The sequence below is a fragment of the Aquarana catesbeiana genome, linkage group LG13 (assembly GCF_042186555.1).
Source record: "Aquarana catesbeiana isolate 2022-GZ linkage group LG13, ASM4218655v1, whole genome shotgun sequence".
NCBI lineage: Eukaryota > Metazoa > Chordata > Amphibia > Anura > Ranidae > Aquarana > Aquarana catesbeiana.
In genome coordinates this window covers 91,805,323-91,825,198 of record NC_133336.1, presented here as the reverse complement: position 1 = coordinate 91,825,198, position 19,876 = coordinate 91,805,323, and the positions used below count along the sequence as shown (strand labels likewise).

At 39.8% G+C, this 19,876-nt stretch overlaps 1 protein-coding gene across 3 annotated transcripts in view; it reads right to left on the bottom strand.

Moving 5' to 3' along the window:
• SLC25A21 (solute carrier family 25 member 21) overlaps positions 1–19,876 on the bottom strand; it is a 745,004-nt gene that overhangs the window by 5,858 nt on the left and 719,270 nt on the right. For all 3 annotated transcript variants that reach the window (XM_073608915.1, XM_073608914.1, XM_073608916.1), the window contains exons 9-10: positions 11,392–11,573; positions 7,264–7,316 (exon numbers count right to left, since the gene is read on the bottom strand). In XM_073608915.1, the coding sequence (XP_073465016.1) occupies positions 7,264–7,316; positions 11,392–11,573 (235 nt within the window). The remainder of the gene's footprint in view (positions 1–7,263; positions 7,317–11,391; positions 11,574–19,876) is intronic.

Below are 19,876 nucleotides of genomic sequence, written 5' to 3'. Positions count from 1 at the left end.
GAAGGGCTACGTATATACCAATGTAGTACGAGGACCTACCTATGTATCTATGTAGTATGAGGACCTACCTATGTGTTTATATAATATGATGACCTACCTATGTATCTATGTAGTATGAGGACCTACTTATTTATCTATGTAGTATGAGGGCCCACCCCATTGGATATACATTCAATAGGTCGTTTACGTTATTCCTCATACTTCTCTCCTTTATCGGCAAATTTACAGGACAGCCTAAAGCCATCCACACAAATTTTAGTGTGGTCGTTCCGCAATCCAATCATTCCACTATTCCAATTTCATCTACAAATGACACATCATTTACAATTATTTTTGAATTACATTTGATGAAAAGGTTGTAAGAAGAGGGTTATGGAAATAGATTTTAAATGTGAGTTTCCTTTATAGTCACATCCTAGAATAAAGTGAAAACTAAACCTTGAGATGCATACCGGGAGTACAGGCTGTCTGCTGATTAGTTGTCCTTCATTGAGACAGTGCTGTTTTGTGCTAACGAACCCCATTTCTTTTTTGTCTGTAATCTGGTGATCCTGGAAGATGCCTTCTGGTAATGCCTCACTACCCTTCCACATACAGAAAGCCCGATGCTAAAGTTGTTGGTAACAACATGCCTTGTGTAGCCACCAATCAGATACAACCCTGCCATTGACGTTGAATTTGACTGGTCAGAAAGGAAGCTACACAGCATGGCCTTACGGAAGTGCATTCTTATTACCCTCTTAGTGGCCCTGTAAACTTTTGTTTATTCTGCAGGGAATTACACAAAACTCAGAAATAAAGTACAACTAATTGCATAACACCTTTTTTGATAGAGTAGAGCGGGAATAGAACATCTGTCAGATTTTTATTGCTGTGTCCGTGTTAGGGAGATTGACCCTATCGATTTGTCATGGTGACCAAGAGTGAAAGTGAAAGAAAATCCCAAATTTTTAGTTGTCACAAGAACAGGAATGGGGGGGGGGAGAGATCTTCCAAAGATCTTGCAATGGGGATGCTGGTTCTGATGACAACCAGGGATTCCTTCAATCTGCACATGCATCCATATTTATGTAGCATAATGCAGATTTTTATATTTTTCTTTCACTGAACACAGCAGAACAATAAAAAAAAAGTGGCGGAGTTTAGAGATTACTATACCACCTTATATAACTTACCAAATAAGTCACCACCTCAAAACATCATAGACGAATATATAATTTCTTCCCAACTTCCCTCTCTAACACCAGAAGTGAGAACGGAACTGGATTCCCCAATCACCTTGGAGGAAGTCCAACAGGCAATAGGATCAATGAAACCTGGCAAAGCCCCAGGCCCAGACGGCTTTACCATACAGTATTACAAAACACTCCTCCCGATCCTGAGTCCACACATGCTTAAATTTTTCAAAGCAGCCAGTGCCGATGTGAACTTCCCCAGAGGTACCCTAAGGGCACATATATCGGTAATCCATAAAGAAGGGAAAGACTCTACATCATGCAGTAGCTACAGGCCAATATCGTTACTGAATGTAGATCTCAAATTGTTCACAAAAATCTTGGCTACCCGTCTAGCTCAGCATCTTCAGCAGTTAATTCACCTAGACCAGGTGGGATTTATCCCATGCAGAGAAGCCAGGGACAACACATCTAAAGTGTTGAACCTGCTTCATATAGCAAATTCCACAAAGAAACCATGTGTCCTAATCAATACAGATGCTGAAAAATCGTTCGATAGGGTAAACTGGACGTTCATGTTTTCGGTACTCCAACATATTGGTCTGGGAGAGGTGATACAGAAATGGATAGCCAAGATATACTCTAACCCAACAGCCCAGGTAAAAGCGAACGGTACCCTGTCCGACCCGTTCTCTATTGGCAACGGGACGCGGCAGAGATGTCCACTATCCCCGCTTCTGTTCGCCCTGTCGCTAGAGCCTTTTTTTTGTAAAATCAGACTTAACCCTGACATACAAGGTATACCATGCAGTGACACTGAACACAAGATCTCCGTCTACGCGGACAATATGCTCTTCACTTTGACGATCCTCGTAATATCGATACCGAATTTGCTACAGGAATTTGACAAATACGGGAATTATCACACCTCAAAATAAACTTCTTCAAGTCTGAAGCGATGGGCATAGCATTACCCCCACATTATTTGCCAAATTTACAAAGTAACTTCAGCTTCAAATGGACGAACTAGCACCTTCAATACTTAGGCACCCATATTCCACCAGACTTGTCCCGTATTTTTGAACATAACTTCCCACCGCTGCTGGCCAAGACCAGAACACTATTAGATAAATGGAATACAGGCATACACTCCTGGTATGGCAGTTGCAACCTACTAAAAATGAGCATCCTGCCAAAGTACTTATACCTTTTAAAAGCCCTAACAATCAAGATTCCACCCTCGTATTTCCGGCAAGTACAGACACTAGTTACGCGTTTTGTATGGACTCGTAAGAAACCCCGCCTCCCTCGCTCTCAATTATATTTACCAAAACATTTAGGTGGACTTGCGTTACCCAATGTACGAATATACTACCAAGCAATACACTTGGGCAGGATAGTCGACTGGAGACGACACTCAACATCTAAACTCTGAGTTCAGATAAAACAACTCAAACAGATATCCCTTTGAAGAGTGCACTATGGTGCTTCAATTCACTTCCCCAACAATTAAAATCCCACCCTCTTATAGGGAACACGCTTTTACAAAGCACTCGAGCAGTAAACTCGGCTTCCCTTACGACGAAAGAATCGCCACTGATGCCAATCATAGGCCATCCCAATTTTCCACAAGGACTTCTGATGGCAGAATACAAAAACTTAAGGGCCCTAAACTTAGAAAATGCCGCTAAATTTGTTGCTGCAGGAAGATGGCCATCTATGTTAGAACTGACAAGTGACTCATTTCAACTACCCTTCTGGAGCACAGCCAAAATCCATCACTTCCTACAAACCCTCCCAAATCCCCAAAACTTCACATGACAGCTAACTACCTATGAGGAATACTGCTCAGCCACTGAACACCTCCCACAGGTCCTCTCCAAAGCATACTCACTATTAAATTCATCCCAGGAACAACCAGGACTATAGGGTATAGTAAAATGGGAATCAGAACTACACCACACATTCACCTCAAAACAGAAAGAAAACATTATCCGATTCTCCCTTAAATCGTCCATATGCACCAAAATACAGGAGACTAATTTTAAAATACTCCATAGGTGGTATCTTACGCATCTTCTGGAATTGCCCAAAATGATCAAATTTCTGGGAAAATGTACACAAGGTCACCCAGGGACTTACTGAATGGGAGATACCATTAGATCCAGCGTTCTTCTTACTACATGCGTCGAACATACCGGCCAAAGCTTACAAGAAATCCATCATAAGACATCTACTAAATGCTGCCAAAGCTTGTATCCCTCTCTTGTGGAAGCAACAACATCCCCCAACAATATCACATGGTTAGAAAAAATAGAAGATATAAATAAAATGGAAGACTTAATTCTCACAGGGCAAGATAAGACACACCAAAACTTAGAGACTTTGGAATTTATACAGAATCTCGGACAAAGGAAAAGCCCTCTTTAGATCATAAACTCCCAAACATGATTAGCAGAACAGATCCCATGTCATACCGCCATTCCCTCCCTCCCTCTTTCTTTCTGGTCCCTTAGACCAGGCACTGTTTCTTAAATCCTTTCTCTTTGTTTATTTCTTTTTAATGTGTAGTAAAAGGGAAAAGGTAGATTGGGTGGCCTAAGGTCAGAATACAAAGTTGATTATCTGAAAATTGCACAGGTATGGAAAATTAAGAAAGGTAATAACTACAAATTTTGTATACCAACTCCTAAGTCAAGTTGTTAATACCCATTGAGCACTTTAATAGATTATGGTTTAGAATTTTAAGAATATACGATGATTGTTGATTATCGGTTATCTCTGTATCACCTGGGTTCCACCCCTTCGTGGAGTTTAATAAAAATGATATTTGAAAAAAAAAAAAAAAAGTGGCTAAAATTTGAAATTTTTGGTGCCATTTGCAAGAGCCCTAACAGTCTATTTAAGCGCATAAAGGTGTTTATCTTGTCATTGGCTCATGAGCTTCTATAAATAAAAAATTAAAAAATGCAAAAGACATGAAGGTAATAAAAATGTTTGTTCCCTGTATTAACTAACAAGATTTGGGCTTTGAGTTTTCAAAACGAAACCTAAATAATGGTTGCTATGGGGAAAAACCTTGACTATGTGTACACCAGTCAAAATTTAACAAACATTACTGCCCTGTGAATCTGTGAAATTACAATCTGAACATTTGGGCAAAATAAACCGAAACTTGGTGTTGAAGTAACTCATGGTTTTGAACACTTTGATGTTGATTTACAAAATAATGTGGTGACATAACTAAATGGTATACTGTATAATAGCAGGTTAACATGTTCATAACAAAGAAAACTAAAGAAACAAAATGTAATCTGTACAACTGTTATTCTAGCAAAGTAAATCAGCCCTATACATAATTTTGCATGCAAATGACCACATACAGGCAGCAGAAACCACTCCAGGCTATGTTTAAATATTGATGATAGAGGACCTCTAATTCCTCCCATTTGTGTGCATTTTGGCAATTTCTTGAAACACAGCCAAGAGCAACACCTAGAAAATTAAGTACTGCACTATATGAAACTAGACATGCCAGTTTTTTAACCACTATTTGTGTTGTTTTTAATTAAGCAGTAGAATTTGTTGTGGCATATACTGTAGTACCTTAGGACAACCAATATCAACTCTTGCCAACTGTATAACTATTCAAGGTATCTTGCATCCGATTAAAAAAGGAGATACTAGAAGCGTGCTGTGGTTATAAACCCAATCAGTTCCAGTTCAGCGAGAAAAGAACACTGTCCAAGACGCATCTGGGCCCAAAAAGATATAGTCCCTCGCAGAGGGCGCCCTAGCATAGCCCGCTAGAGGTCCCCCTCATGTGTCTAGAGCGACTGTTTAAACCAAACTAAATGACAAAGCTCAGAAAGTAAAGCATGTAGAAAAATGATGACAGGTATATGTAAAAAACATTAAAAAAATATAAAAAATAGTGATAGCATATATGACATATGTATGACAATATATAATATATCTGTATATATATATATATATATATATATATATATATATATACATATATCTGCCCAGCCACAGCCATGTGCATGGAACTCAGGTAAGAAGAGAGACGGACCTGATGATGTTAAGCAGTCCACAACATTCGTCACAAGGCTCAAATATACTGCCCGATGGTCAAGCAGGTAGCCTGCAATCTAATGTAAAAACAGTAAAGAGCAAGGTAAAATTGCTAAATATAAAATAATAATCATGAAAAGATATAATGCTATCACTATTTTTAATATTTTTTACATATACTTGTCATAATTTTTCTACATGCTTTACTTTCTGAACTTTGTCATTTAGTTTAGTTTACACATTAGACCAACAACTCTCCTTTCCTTTTAGTGACCACAGTCGCTCTAGGACACACGAGGGGGACCTCTAGTGAGCTATGCTAGGGCGCCCTCTGCGAGGGACTATATCTTTATACTCTATCAATTGTAGATGTATATACATCCTGTTGCAACCGCACACCCCTGAAGAAGAGAAAGTATATTGCAGACTTGAAATGTGTCGGGTAATTCTGTTGTCTTCATTATATTTCAACAGATTAACTGTGGTTGTCAATTGTGATATCAACTGTATTTACGCTGTATCAGCATCCAACTCATTTTCATGTATTATATACTTATATGATTATTCTTTTAACTTTAAACAATTAAAAGATTTATGTATTTTTGTAAACTTGTGTGACCCTGTAGCTGTTCTCTTCCCCTTTTCAAAGTCCCACCTAGAGGAAAATTGTCTTTAAACCGCTCCAGTGTGAAAGCCCTCAGGCTTTCACACTGGAGAGACAGGAGAGATGCTTTTCAGGCGCTATTTTTAGCGCTATATCGCCCCAGTGTGAAAGTAGCCTTAAAAGGCAGGGAGGCTAGGAGGTGGAGCTGGAGGCGGTGACGGGAAGGGGTTGAATTGGCGGTTAGTGTAAATGCCCCTATTACATTAATTGACGTAAAAAAAAAACTCATTGGTGATCAGTTTACAGTTGAAATTTTGCACATGAAACTACTATTATTATTATGGATTATGATCAGTCTTCTATAACACCAGAATACTCCACAGTGCTTTTTAAAGATAGAGAGATCAAAATATACATACAAAGCAATAATAATGTACTGGGCAATTAAATAAATAGTTGGTTGACCCTGTCTGCTACACTCATAATCTAAGGATAGCAAGAGGTGATATTTCTCTATTGGGGTTTTTAACTCATCCCCCTATGCACAAAACAGTGGCTTATGGACATTCCTGAGTATAGTCCATTGTAAAATATAAGTCTACCCATGGGCAACCATCCCATACTTTTACTTCCTTGCAGACAAACCACTTGAGAAAGTGAGGACAACTGAGAACAGGTTAGGTGTGGTTTTCTTGCAGAATAAAGCTTTATTCAACCTAGGATTATACCTGGGAAAAGATTTAATACATTCTGCAGTTTTATAGAAACCAATTTATTTTGTCAGAGAGTTCTGTCTACACAGATATACTGTATATGGTATTTTACAAGGAAATGTGTAAAAAGTGTATTCTATTCAAATGTTCTCAGATGTCATTAGGTGGACAGCGCAGAAAGGAATCTCAAAGTTCTTTGACAGGCACCAATTAGCCCTCATACCTAACAAGTTTGCGCAATCTTTGTGCTTGTGCCAAAAATCAGTTTAAAATTCTTTGCTCTGACAGGGGGGAAATACAAAGGTTATAAAGTAGGTGTACACAGGTGCAGAGAACATTTCACCTCGTTTTCATCAACCTGGTGCTAAAAACCTCTTTGTTGATAGTGTAAGCTCCAACTAGTGATCACACTGAAGATTCTGTCAAATTTGCCATATTTGAAGTAATAAAACACATTCCTATGACTGGTAGAAGACCAGAACAGATGGAAAAGTAAATGACTAAAGCTAAATGAAGCTATTAATCAGCTTGATACATAAACCAGTGGCTAATTGAGAATAATATCCTGTAGCTTTTGTACAAGATTGTAATTATAGTACTGCGAATAATGATAACACCTAATAAAGGTTTGATTACCAACTCTAGAATGACTTCATATACAATAGCTAACGAGGATAATTAGGACAGGAATTACCAGGTCCAAGCCGCATGATCTTTGGAAGAAGACCTTTGTAGAGAGCCAGGAACCTGGAAGGGAAGGAAAGGCAAGACAGGTGTTACACATTATAAATACACATGGATTTTATAATGCAATCAGCACTGTAAATCAACAAAGAAAAGAAAGGTAACAATAGATAATGATCAAACAAGTAATAAAATTCCGTGTTGATCATTTGTATATAAACACGTGTGACCGGAGCAGTGTTAAGATTATAGAAGACATTAAATCCTTCTGCTATCCTCAGGCTTGCTTTGTGCCATGAAATATGTTCAACCCCTGGAATTTATTAGCATTATTCAATTAGGCAATAAACGTATTTCTATCTCTGTACTATAATAGTAGGGAGGAAATTTGGTTTTGAGAGGTTATATAAAATTTGTTTCTTATTTCCATCTTATTAAGGCAAGTGTTTTGGTCAATTTATTATTATTATTATTATTATCATTTAATTAACTGCAATATATTACATCCTTTACATAGTACAATGCATACGAGTCTTTATCCACAGAGCAGCAATCACAAAGAAGTGGGGTATGGTAAAAATTATTTTACTTACTGTATCTACTAAAATATGTTACTGAAACACCATGAAGAGAACTAACAGTAGTTTGTAGTAAATTAACCAACTGTTGGCACAAAAATATTTATTATGCACCGACGGCTGTTGAGATGCCCAACCAGTCATTTCAAACACTAACAATGTACACTGGAGTTGACTGACTTGTTGGAATGATGGTCAGTGTAAATGCCCTCTTTATTGTTGATCAGTGTAAATTACTTTTATACATTGGTGATCAGTGTAAATCTCTTTACTTTGATGCTCAGTAAAAATTTCCTTTTTACATAGCTGGTAAGGTTGAATAAAGTTCAACCTGTGTGGGTGTGTTCATGTCGATAATCATTTCCCATATCCCTGTATTTTGTGTTCACGAAGATGCACATCCAAAAGTCTTTTAAAACTATCAATACTTCCCTTTCCTCAACTGTGGAAGGGAGTTCCACATCCTTGCTGCCCTAACAGTGAAAAACCCCTTAAGTAGCTAAAGGTTAAACCTCTTCTCCTCCAATTTCATTGAATGGCTCCATGTCTTTCTACACTCCCTGACACTGAATAGTTTTCTTTCTACACTAAGACCACAATTTTACATTGATGGTCATTGTAAGTACCTTTTTTTTTTTTACATTGGTGGTTAGAGTACAAGTCTTTTTTACATTGGCGGTCAGTGTAAATGGCCTCTTTACATCAGCACGCAGAGGGAATGCCTTCTTTACATGGGTGGTCCCAAAAATGTCCTCTTTACTTTGGTGGCCAGTATAAATATCCTCATTACATTGGTGGTCAAAGTAAAAGTCTTTTTTACATTGGTGGCCAGTGTAAATGGCTTCTTACATTAGTGGTTTAAGTGAATGTCTTCTCTAAAGTAGAACTATAGGCATAGGTAAGGGAGGGTTTTAATCACTGTCAGGTTTTTTTTTTTTGCCATTTGTGTCCCATTGGGGAGATTTACCTTCATATCCTGTCCCATAGCCAAAACAGGAAGTGAGAGGAAATCCCTGCATATTAAGGGAATCCCTTGGGCCCCCAGGTCACTAGAACTAGTGTCATCATTGGAAGATTTCCCCTCTATTACTGTTCTGGGGACAACCCAAAATTTGGTATTTTCTTTTTACTTTCATTTTCGATTATAACGTTATATAGCACAAATAGAGAGTATGAATCTCCTTAACGGGAAGAAGGGTAGCAATTAAAGCCTAATGGGAGTTCTAATCCCTCTCCACTCTGTCCAAAACTAAAAAAAGTTTTGCCTTTAGTTATACTTTAAATTGGTGATCACTGTAAATGCCTTCTTTGCATTGGTGGTCAATGTAAATGGCCTTTTTATATTGATGGCCACTATTATTTCCTTCATTTCTTTGTTAGTCAGTATAAATGCCTTGTATTGATTGGTGGTCAGTGTAAATGTTTTCTATTCATTGGTGGTTAGAGTAAATTCCCTCTTTCCATTGGTGGTCAGTGTAAGTGTCCTCTTTCTATCGGTGATCAGTGTAAATGTGTTCTTTACTCAGGTTACTACAGGGTTCCCTCTTCTTCGAGAGAGTAAGCCTTCTGAATGGCTCAACAATTTAACTGACAAGATTTTCTAGTCTCAAAGCTCTATTTCATGAGATGGGTGTGCACCACAAACAATCCCTGGAGAGACAGAAGCACTGCAGTACTCAGAGAGCCTTTCAACATGTTGTTGAGAGAAATCTGTGGAAAGGGTTTGGAGAATGTGGTAATTGGATTATTTTCACATTTTTTAATGTGTTTATTAAGTGGTTAGGGCCCAACTGTATCGAAAAAATTATTATATAATATAGCTTTTGTACTACATAACAGTACCTTTTAGGCATATGTAAAGGCAACAATTTATTACTTTTGGATAGAGTGGGCAAAAGTTAAACCTTTGTCAGTTTTTTGCTGTCTGTTTTCCTCCAGCAGAGATGCATCCATTGACACAGACAGCGGGACTTGGCTCGGCCCCCTGCTCCCTCATTACAGTCTTTGATTGACAGCACTGGGAGTCAATGCCTCCTGGTGCCCCAGCAAAGCCAGTGAGACCTGGAAGTAAGGGGAGAGAAGAGCTACAGACGTGCACAGCGCTGGATCTAATGAGGACCTCAGGTAAGCAAAAGGGGGGGGTGAGGGGGGATACTGACACCTAAACATTTGTGATGTTGTTAGTTAATCAATGCTACTATTGTCATGATAGTATTTGCTGCTAGAATAAAAAAAATGCTGATGGTTAGAGTTAGTGTTAGGTGCTAGACTGATTTTAAAGAAAACCTGTGCTCAAAGAAATATGGAGGCAGCCTCTGCTGACCTCTTCTTCACAAAATGCTTATTGCATGGCTGACATGTGCAGCTGAACACCAGCCAAAAATACAAATAAAAAAATGAATAGCATATTAAAAGATTAAGACTTCAAGACTCACCTTCAATCCAGAACGGTCCCTAACTCCTGCACCCCTCCCCGCAATTATTCTTTCCAGCCACTAGATATCCTCGTTCTGCTGGGTTGAGTGGCAGCCAACATCATCCAATCCACTTCCTCTATGCCCTCTACCCCCTCTGGGGGTGGCATCATTCCGCAGGGGAAGAGAAAGAACCTGTGACATCAACAGACCAGCAGGAAGACCCTTATGCCCTGTACACACGATCGGACATTGATCGGACATTCCGACAACAAAATCCATGGATTTTTTCCGATGGATGTTGGCTCAAACATGTCTTGCATACACACGGTCGCACAAAGTTGTCGGAAAATCCGATTGGTCTGAACGCGGTGACGTAAAGCACGTATGTTGGGACTATAAATGGGGCAGTAGCCAATAGCTGTCGTCTCTTAATTTATTCTGAGCATGCGTGGCACTTTGTGCGTCGGATTTGTGTACACACGATCAGAATTTAACTGATCGGATTTTGTTGTCGGAAAATTTTATAGCCTGCTTTCAAACTTTGTGTGTCGGAAATTCCTAAATTCCGAAAAAGTCCAATGGAGCCCACACATGATCGGAATTTCTGACAACACAATCCGATCGCATTTTTTCCGGCGGAAAATCCGTCCGTGAGTACAGGGCATTAGAAAACTGTATATTTGTACAGTATATTTTTTTTAAGAGTCGGTGGAGGCTTAAAAGTACCAGACTTCTGCTTTAAATACTTTAGAAATCTCTGACACACAACATGTAAGGAGATCAGGAACTCTGAGCTCACTTGCTGCATTCTTTGTACAAGACTGTGCCTCAGCAGGTCAGCCAGGCAACTAGCATTTCCAGAAGGAGGTTAGTAATAGCAGGAGCCCTATTTCTCTTTAACATGTTGTTGATAAAGTCCATATAATTATATTAAGTCTTGGAAGAAGCAGAAACTGCATCAGAAATAAAGGACTCGCTATTCGACAGCCCACACCCCCACATTTATCCTGAACAGCCCTGGAATAATGCAAAGAAAAAAAAAAACAGTAAAAATAAAACAGAAAGTAGGATCACCACAGAGGCTGAGTACAGAGTGCTGGAATCAGAAGTAATGATACAGAAATGATTACAAGATTTTTATACCCTTCTTCCTTATAAACCACGAGTATCGTCTTCCAGCAGCTACGATATTTAATCACTCCGGGTTCTGGCTGCGGTCCCTGAATCCGACTCTTGGCCACATCAAATGGGATGTTAATGATGGAGGCTAGCGTCCCAGAGGCCAAACCAATTGTAAACTTCCGTAGGAACTCTAGTCTTGCATCCTAGATAGTCAATGACACATGTAATATCATGAGCAAGGTAAAAGCAGAAATTCACATTTAACATTCGGAATTCTGGCACCCGCTCTTCTCCTCAAACCCATCATCCTTTAATTATGGCTACAGAGAGCTTTAAAAGCTCAGGAAGATAACCATATAACCACAGCAGGGTGGAGTCCTGCCAACACTGAAATGGCGGTGTGAGATTTACGTAGAAGCCTCGGGTTAGGAAATGCGGCTGGTAAAATACTGTTAACAGGTGGGTAAACTATAGAGAGATAAAAAAAAAAAAAATGTACCCCGGCTTTGCCAACAACAAGAACGACACCTTTAAATGCCATAAAACAAGCCATCATCTGGGAACTGTATTTTTGCTTGCACCTGTAGCACACAATGAAGTGTACCTGCTATAAGAAAGCAGCTTAAAGCTTAGCACGCCTTTGCCCTAACATTAATCCTGACCTTCTTATAGAGAAGAAAAAATACGTCTCGTCGTTGCACCAACATGTACTTTCCATTGGGAGCAATACGGCTGTTAAGACGTTTTTCGTCTGCTTTAGGCTTTCTGCTAATGCTGTGTTTTCCTGCCTGTGTCGGTGGGGGAGATGTTATTTGCTCCGAGCTTCATACGTGGGTTTAAGAGGATTCTGGGTAATGTGCCTTTAATCAGTGACCTGGCACCCAGCACAATGGGCTCCTTGCAGAGAGATGCAGGAGGATTTCCGCGGGTTGCAACGATTCTTCCCCGACAATCCCATTGGCTCTGTTTTCGCACATGGTCCAAATTGCCTGCGGGCACATTTCCTCACACAGGATTCATAAATACAGTCCATAACGAGACTCTGGTTTCGGCATATGGGGATGATTTGTGTAATTGGCCTTTACAATGTACTTAGTATTACTGTATCAAAACACACGAAACCCGAGTACTCTATTAGCTAATTGGCCAGAATATTTTACAAATGACAGCAAGCCCCTGCACCAGGAAGCTCACTAAAACGTAGATATATGTGTCCGTGAGACCCCCAAATGCTAAATTAAATAAAAGCGGAGAAAAAAAAAAAGGACAACACACACACACTTTTCTATAAGGCTGTTGCTGGCCTGCAGGTTTTTTCCACATTTCTCCTCAGATGTCGCAGATCTGTCAGCAGGAAATGTTCTCCCACTACTAAACTAACAAGCTCGCTGCGGTAACGCATTGCAGGGCCGTGCCCTTGAATTAAATAGCTTTTACCTATTGAAGGAATTAGGATGTCGTTTAAAGGAACAGTCACACTCCCGCTAACATGAAAGCACTCAGCCATGTTATCAAAGCCTAATTTTTTTAAACAATTGTATAATTATTTAAAGGTGTGCGTTGAGGCACCTTTACACATTTTGCTTTAAAAGGATATTAATTCTGGGAGACAGAATGATACACTAGAAGTTCTCATAGAATGTGATAGTTTAAAAATCATTTATTAATTAAAATTAGCCAAGCCAAAAATGTTTCTGTTCATTTTGGATAGAGTGATGAAGAGTTAGACCTGCTCTTAGGTTTTTATTGCTGGCTGTTTCCCCACTAAGGAGGTTAGGTTATTATTGTCACTCGGCCTGCCCAGTGAAAAAAAAAGTCACATTTTTAGGTTGCCAGAAGAATGGGACTTGAAATTTTCCAAAAGGCACACTTATTCCAGAGACAGTAACTGTATCTAAGAAGGGTTTTCCACTACTTTGGAGAGATTTTCTTCCCCTTCCTGTTTTGTACAAGACAGGAAGTTAAGGGAAAAGCCACAGATGATAAAAAAAAGCCTGACAGGATTTTTGTATGAAAAAAAAAATGAAAATGAAAAGAATGAAATGAAAAAAATAATAATAATGAAACAAAAAACTTGGCTTTAGATATACCCTAATCATTCTTATAGGGATATCACTCAGTGGTGCTGCACATGGTTAAAGTGGATTTAAAGTGATGCTAAAGCTTTTTTTCTTTTTTTTGAAAAAAAAAACATGTGCTTACCTGCTCTGTGCAATGATATTACACAAAGCAGTCTTTTACCACCTCTTTTGGAGCTTTCTTTTTTATTTATTTATTTTTTTTTGTTTAATATTTTTTTTTTTTTTTGCAAATTCAAATAGAAAGACAATACAATATATAATATATCAAATTACACAATAAATCAGAAAATCGCACCTTCCATAAGTATATAGCTTGCACAATATCATTTAGTTTAAGGCTCCATGCACACTAGGAGCAGAAAAAACGTCAACGTTTTTAGCTGGCATAAAAGATGCAAATTGAAAACATATTGTACAATGTTTAGGCGAGTCTATGAGAGTTTAAGAGCATTTCGTTTATAGGCGTTTTTTGCACTACACGCCCCTCTGCAAAAGCCAGGAAATGATGTACAGTGACAACACACCTTTTTTTTTAACTAAAAAAACTTTGAAATTCCACGTTCAGAAGAGATAAGAGGAGTTTAGGAGAGACTGACGTTTTTACAGCTCCTAAACGACGATAGAGAAGGGTTTTTTTTTTCCAGCCTCTGAACGTCCCTGACAGAAAACGCCTGTAGTAGGCAATAATGTGCAAAGACACATAGAACACAATAGAAGTGCTTCTAGAGGCAGGAGAAAAAAACGTCAAACGCCTGTAGAATCAACGTTTTTTAAAGTCCAGTGTGCATGAAGCCTAAATATCAGCATATTTCAAGCCTACATATAACCTACAATGTCTTCTGCTTAAAGGGGTTGTAAACCCTCACGGTTTTTAACCTTAATGCATTCTATGCATTAAGGTAAAAAAACCTTTTTTACTGCAGCACCCCCCCCCTTTTTCTTACCTGAACTGATTGTTCCAGCAATGGGGAGAAGGACAGCAGCTCCAACTGCTGTCTCGGGTCCTTATTGGATAGATTGATAGCAGCAGGAGCCATTGGCTCCCGCTACTGTCAATCAAATCCAGTGACACGGGAACGGGGGGGGGCGGGGCCGAGTCCTGCTGTCTGTGTCAATGGACACAGCAGCAGGACTCGGGAGCACGCCTGCACGAGTGACCCCATGGAATGCGGCTCTCCATGGGGGCACTCAAGAAGAGAAGGAGGGCCGCAGGGGGAACCCACAAAAGGAGGATCAGGCCACTCTGTGCAAAACCCTTGCACAGAGGAGGTAAGTATAACGTGTTTGTTAATTAAAAAAAGAAAACAAAAAAAAGAAAGAAGCTTTACAATCACTTTAAGACGTAAACCTTTTCCTCCCTCTCTCCTCTCTTCCCTCAGATGGGAGTAAAAGGAAAGAGGGAAGGGCTAACAAAAAAAGGGAAAATACAAATAAAGAGGGGAAAAGAAAAAAAAGGGGGGTGTTGGGAAGGAGAGAAATTGAGGAAGAAGATGCAAAAAAAGGGGGGGAGCCCAAATTTTTAAAATGAATAAATAAATAATAACTAATAAATCATGTTCAGTTAAAAACCAGTATTTAAACTAGCAATAATTGATGTTCCATCAAATGAAAAAACACATTATCTATTTCTCTAACTTACTTTGCTTTAATGATTCAAAATGATATAATACAATGAAGTAGTCTTGAATTTCAAACCAATTTGCACATGCCACCGGTGTGGTCTACTCCTTTCTCTGGATGCCCCCTCAGCAAGCTGTGTCCTAATGGGGTACCCCTGCGGGCATGCTGCTGAGCTGGGCTGGTTAAATCCATAGACACACACAGAGCCAGTGTCAGGGAAATGGCTGTAGGAGAACTGGCAATAGTGCCAGTACTGGTAATGGATGCTTCCGGCCCGTCCATTAGCGGCACCCGGGTGCCACCTCCTCTGTCACGCCACCCCCCTCTGTGTAGAATGGATAGATTCATGCATAGCATGAATCTATCCATGGCCGCCATAGCCACTCCCTATTCAGACGTTCGGCCCCTTTTCAGATGCCAGGCGCCTGAATTACAGCGGCGAGGATGTTTTTTGAAGCACCTGATTAGAGCCATAGGCTCTAATAGACTTAAAAAAAGGTGGACTCGGAGCCCAATCAGGTGTGTTAGAAAAGCAAATAAATATTCGCTTTACTAACACTGAACCACCTCTCAGCCAATCAGGAGGTGTGGGTCTAATACCTGATTGGCTGAAGGCACAGGCGCTCCTATTGCTCCAGTGGCGGCATTTGACGGGCACAGTGGCAGCATTTGACGGGCACAGTGGAGACATTTAACGGGCACAGTGGCGACATTTAACGGGCACAGTCGCTGCATTTGATGGGCACATTGGCTGCATTTGATGGGCACAGTGGCTGCATTTGATGTTTTTTTCAGTATTTTTCAGAATGCATTAGTTTGTTTTTGCCCCCCCCCAATTTTGAGCACCAACCGCCACTGCTTCTAGTCTTGTAAAGTCACTAAATTGTACATAAATAGTAAGAAAGGCAGGTCAGATCATATTGGTCCCATAAAGAATGATGAAGGGTATCTGGTTACTAAGGATGGAGAGATGGCGAAGGTATTGAATTTATTCTTCTCCTCAATCTTCACGAGGGAATCGGGGGGCTTCAGTAACCAAAACTGTAATGTTTATCCTCATGACATGTCACACGAAGCACCCTCATGGCTAACAGAGGACAGAATTAGAAATAGACTTGAAAAACATAACATTAATAAGTCACCGGGACCAGATGGCTTGCACCCGAGGGTCCTTAAGGAACTTCGTCAAGTAATTGCAAAACCATTGTTCCTAATTTTTATGAACAGTCTATTGACTGAAATGGTACCAGCTGATTGAAGAAAAGCCAATGTAGCACCAATATTTAAAAAAGGGCCAAGATACATCCCTGGCAATTACAGACCAGTAAGCCTAACATCAATTTTATGCAAGCTATTGGAGGGGATGATAAGGGACTATATACAAGATTTTAGCAATGACAACTGTATCATTAGCAGTAATTAGCATAAATTCAAGAAGAATCGTTTTTGCCAAACCAATCTATTAACCTTCTATGAGGAGGTGAGTTGCCATTTAGATAAAGGAAGGCCTGTAGACATGGTGTATCTAGATTTTGCAAAAGCATTTGACACAGTTCCCCATAAACGTTTACTGTACAAAATAAGGTCCGTTGGCATGGACCATAGGATAAGTACATGGATTGAAAACTGGCTACAAGGGTGAGTTCAGAGGGTGGTGATAAATGGGGAATACTCGGAATAGGCAGGGGTGGAAAGTGTGGCCCCCCAGGGTTCTGTTCTGGGACCAGTCCTATTTAATTTATTCAAAAACGACCTAGAGGATAGGATAAACAGTTCGATCTCTGTATTTGGGGACGATACTAAGCAGGACAATAACTTCACCACAGGATGTGGAAATCTTGCAAGAAGATCTGAACAAATTAATGGAGTGGCAACTACATGGCAGATGAGGTTTAGTGTGGAAAAATGTAAAATAATGCATTTGGGTGGCAAAAATATGAATAAAATCTACTCACTGGGGGGAGACCCTCTGGGGGGAATCTAGGATGGAAAAGGACCTGGGGGTCCTAGCAGATGATAGGCTCAGCAATGGCAAGCTGCTGCTAACAAAGCAAACTGAATATTGGCATGCATTAAAAAGGGGATTAACTCTAGAGATAAAACGATAATTCTCCCACTCTACAAGACTCTGGTCCGGCCGCACCTGGAGTATACAATATCCTAGGATATACAATATTCCCTCTTCCTCTTCTTGCCATGTCCACCCTCCACTGGACCCCCGCTCGGTTGCTGCAGGCTACGCCCCTTCAGCTCCCGGTTGGAGTACTTTCCGCTGTTGCCTTTGTAGACCAGTCTCATGGATCCATTAACCATAATGCAAGTATGGGTTATCTTTTTAGGCCATGTGCTTCTTTTCTGACCATAATCATTATTGAATGTTATATCTTATCGATACTTATTATTTTGTAGATATCCTACATATACACCAACTCCTGAGGAAGCGAGCAGAGCTCGCGAAACGCGTCGAGTACATAAGTTGTATATGGATACTATGGATTTTATTACTGTAACCAATATGTCAATGGTCTAAGAGTACACGAGCTGTATATGTATACTATGTTACCATGTATTTTATCACTATAACCAATATGTCAATGGTCTAATCATGCCCTATGATGTTTCTACGCTTATTGCAAATCATGTTTTTGGAACCTCAAAAAATTTTTATACTATCTATTATGACCACTATGACCAATTCATTTAAAGTCCCATGGGCGAATTTCTCTTGTTGAATAAAGGGTCTGGAGGACATTAGTTATGAGGAAAGGTTACGAGCACTGAACTTGTTCTCTCTGGAGAAGAGACACTTAAGAGGGGATATGATTTCAATGTACAAATACCGTACTGGTGACCCCACAATAGGGGTTCTTCCCAAAAGGGAATTTAATAAGACATACGGCCATTCACTAAAATTAGATTAAAAGCGGTTTAACCTTAAACTGCGCAGTAGGTTCTTTACCGTAAGAGCGGTTAGGATGTGGAATTCCCTTCCACAGGCAGTGGTTTCAGCGGGGAGCATTGATAATTTCAAAAAACTATTAGACAAGCACCTGAACGACCACAACATACAGGGATTTACAATGTAATACTGACATAAAATCACACACATAGGTTGGACTTGATGGACTTGTGTCTTTTTTCAACCTCGTCTACTATGTAACTATGCAACTATGTAACTGTCCAATGCAGATATCCAGTCATTACCAAAACTGTATGTGTTTGTTAGAAATGAAAAGTCTAAATAACGTTTCTGGCACCGCAGCTGTGCGGTCACGTGATCCCCCTGTGCTGGCCGGCCCCAATCTACGGAGAGAAGTGGGAGGGGCAGAGTATCCCCTGTGACGTCAGCCGGCCAGCAGAGGAGAATCTCTGCCCCTCCTGCTTCTCTCCATAGATCAGGGTGAGGCCAGCGTAGGGGGATCACGTGACCGCACAACAGTGTCAGAAACGGTATTTAGCCTTTTAATTTCTAACAAACACATATAGTTTTGTAATGGCTGGACATCTCCATTAGATACATTTAAATATGCTGCGGAATGGGGGGGCGGGGAGGAAACGCTCTCATGCTGACAGGGAGGGAGGGGGGAGAGAAAAGGGCTGCGGATGACAAGGCATGTAGACTGACCACGGTAGTCAGCCATGATTATCGTGGTCAGCAGAGGCAGGGGGACTATTACCAGTTAGGAAGAGAAGAATTGCACAGCACAAGCACAAGAAACAGGATCTTTGTTTTTCTTTTTAGGTTTACAAACACTTTAAACAAAATCCATATAAAAACACTGCTCCCCACTGACCACCTGCTGGAGACTTATCAATACGCTTTTTAATACCTTGTAAATGTGAGTGCATGTTTATTGTTTTTCATTTCATAAATATGTTTTAATAAATGCTACACTTAGGTAGTGTTGCTTTTCTCTCCTTTTTGCTTTTACATGCTGCAGCCGCAACAGTGCTGGATCAGTGAGAGGAGCAAGATAAGTGTTTAGGGGCAGGGTGGGCTAGGACAGGTAGTGGAGTGTTATTTACCTTAATGCAGGGAACGCATCAAGGTAAAAATGTTTTGACTTTAGAACCACTTTAAAAGGTCCAACGTCTGTGAGGTCCCTCACCAGCTTGGACATCTTCTCCCCAGCTTCTTCTGGGTGCCGGTCTTTGTTCATCCTGGCATGTGCAGCTCAGTGTACATTCTACATCAGTTTGCACCAGGCAGGTAAGTGCAGAAGAGACAGACATTGCATGTCTTTACTGCAATAAAGAGCCTGCCTGTTCCCTATTTATTTATTTTTGGTTCAACTTTAGTTACACTTTAACCACTTGATGACCGGCACGCTAACCCCTTTCCCGTCCAGGCCATTTTTTTTTTCGTTTTCAGTGCTGTGATACTTTGACTAAGAATTGCCTGGGCATGCAACACTGTACCCAATTATGTTTTATATCACTTTTTAAGTCACATAGAGCTTTCTTTTGGTGATATTTAATCACTTCAGTTTTTTCCTTAATATAATATAAAAAATAAAAATAAAAAAAAGACCAAAAAATCAGTTTCCGTATGTTTCTTCAATAAAACTTTGAAAATAAACTTTCTTCATACATTTAGGTCAACATGTATTCTGCTACATTTCTTTGATAAAAATAACCAAAATCAGTGTATATTTTTTAGTCTTTATGAACGTCTTAGAGTTTACAAACTATGGTACATACTGTATATTTAAATTTATCAACCCTGATATTCTGACTGCCTATCTAATTTTTTGAGGCCCTAAAATGCTAGGAGAGTACAAGTACCCCCAAACAAACCCTTTTTG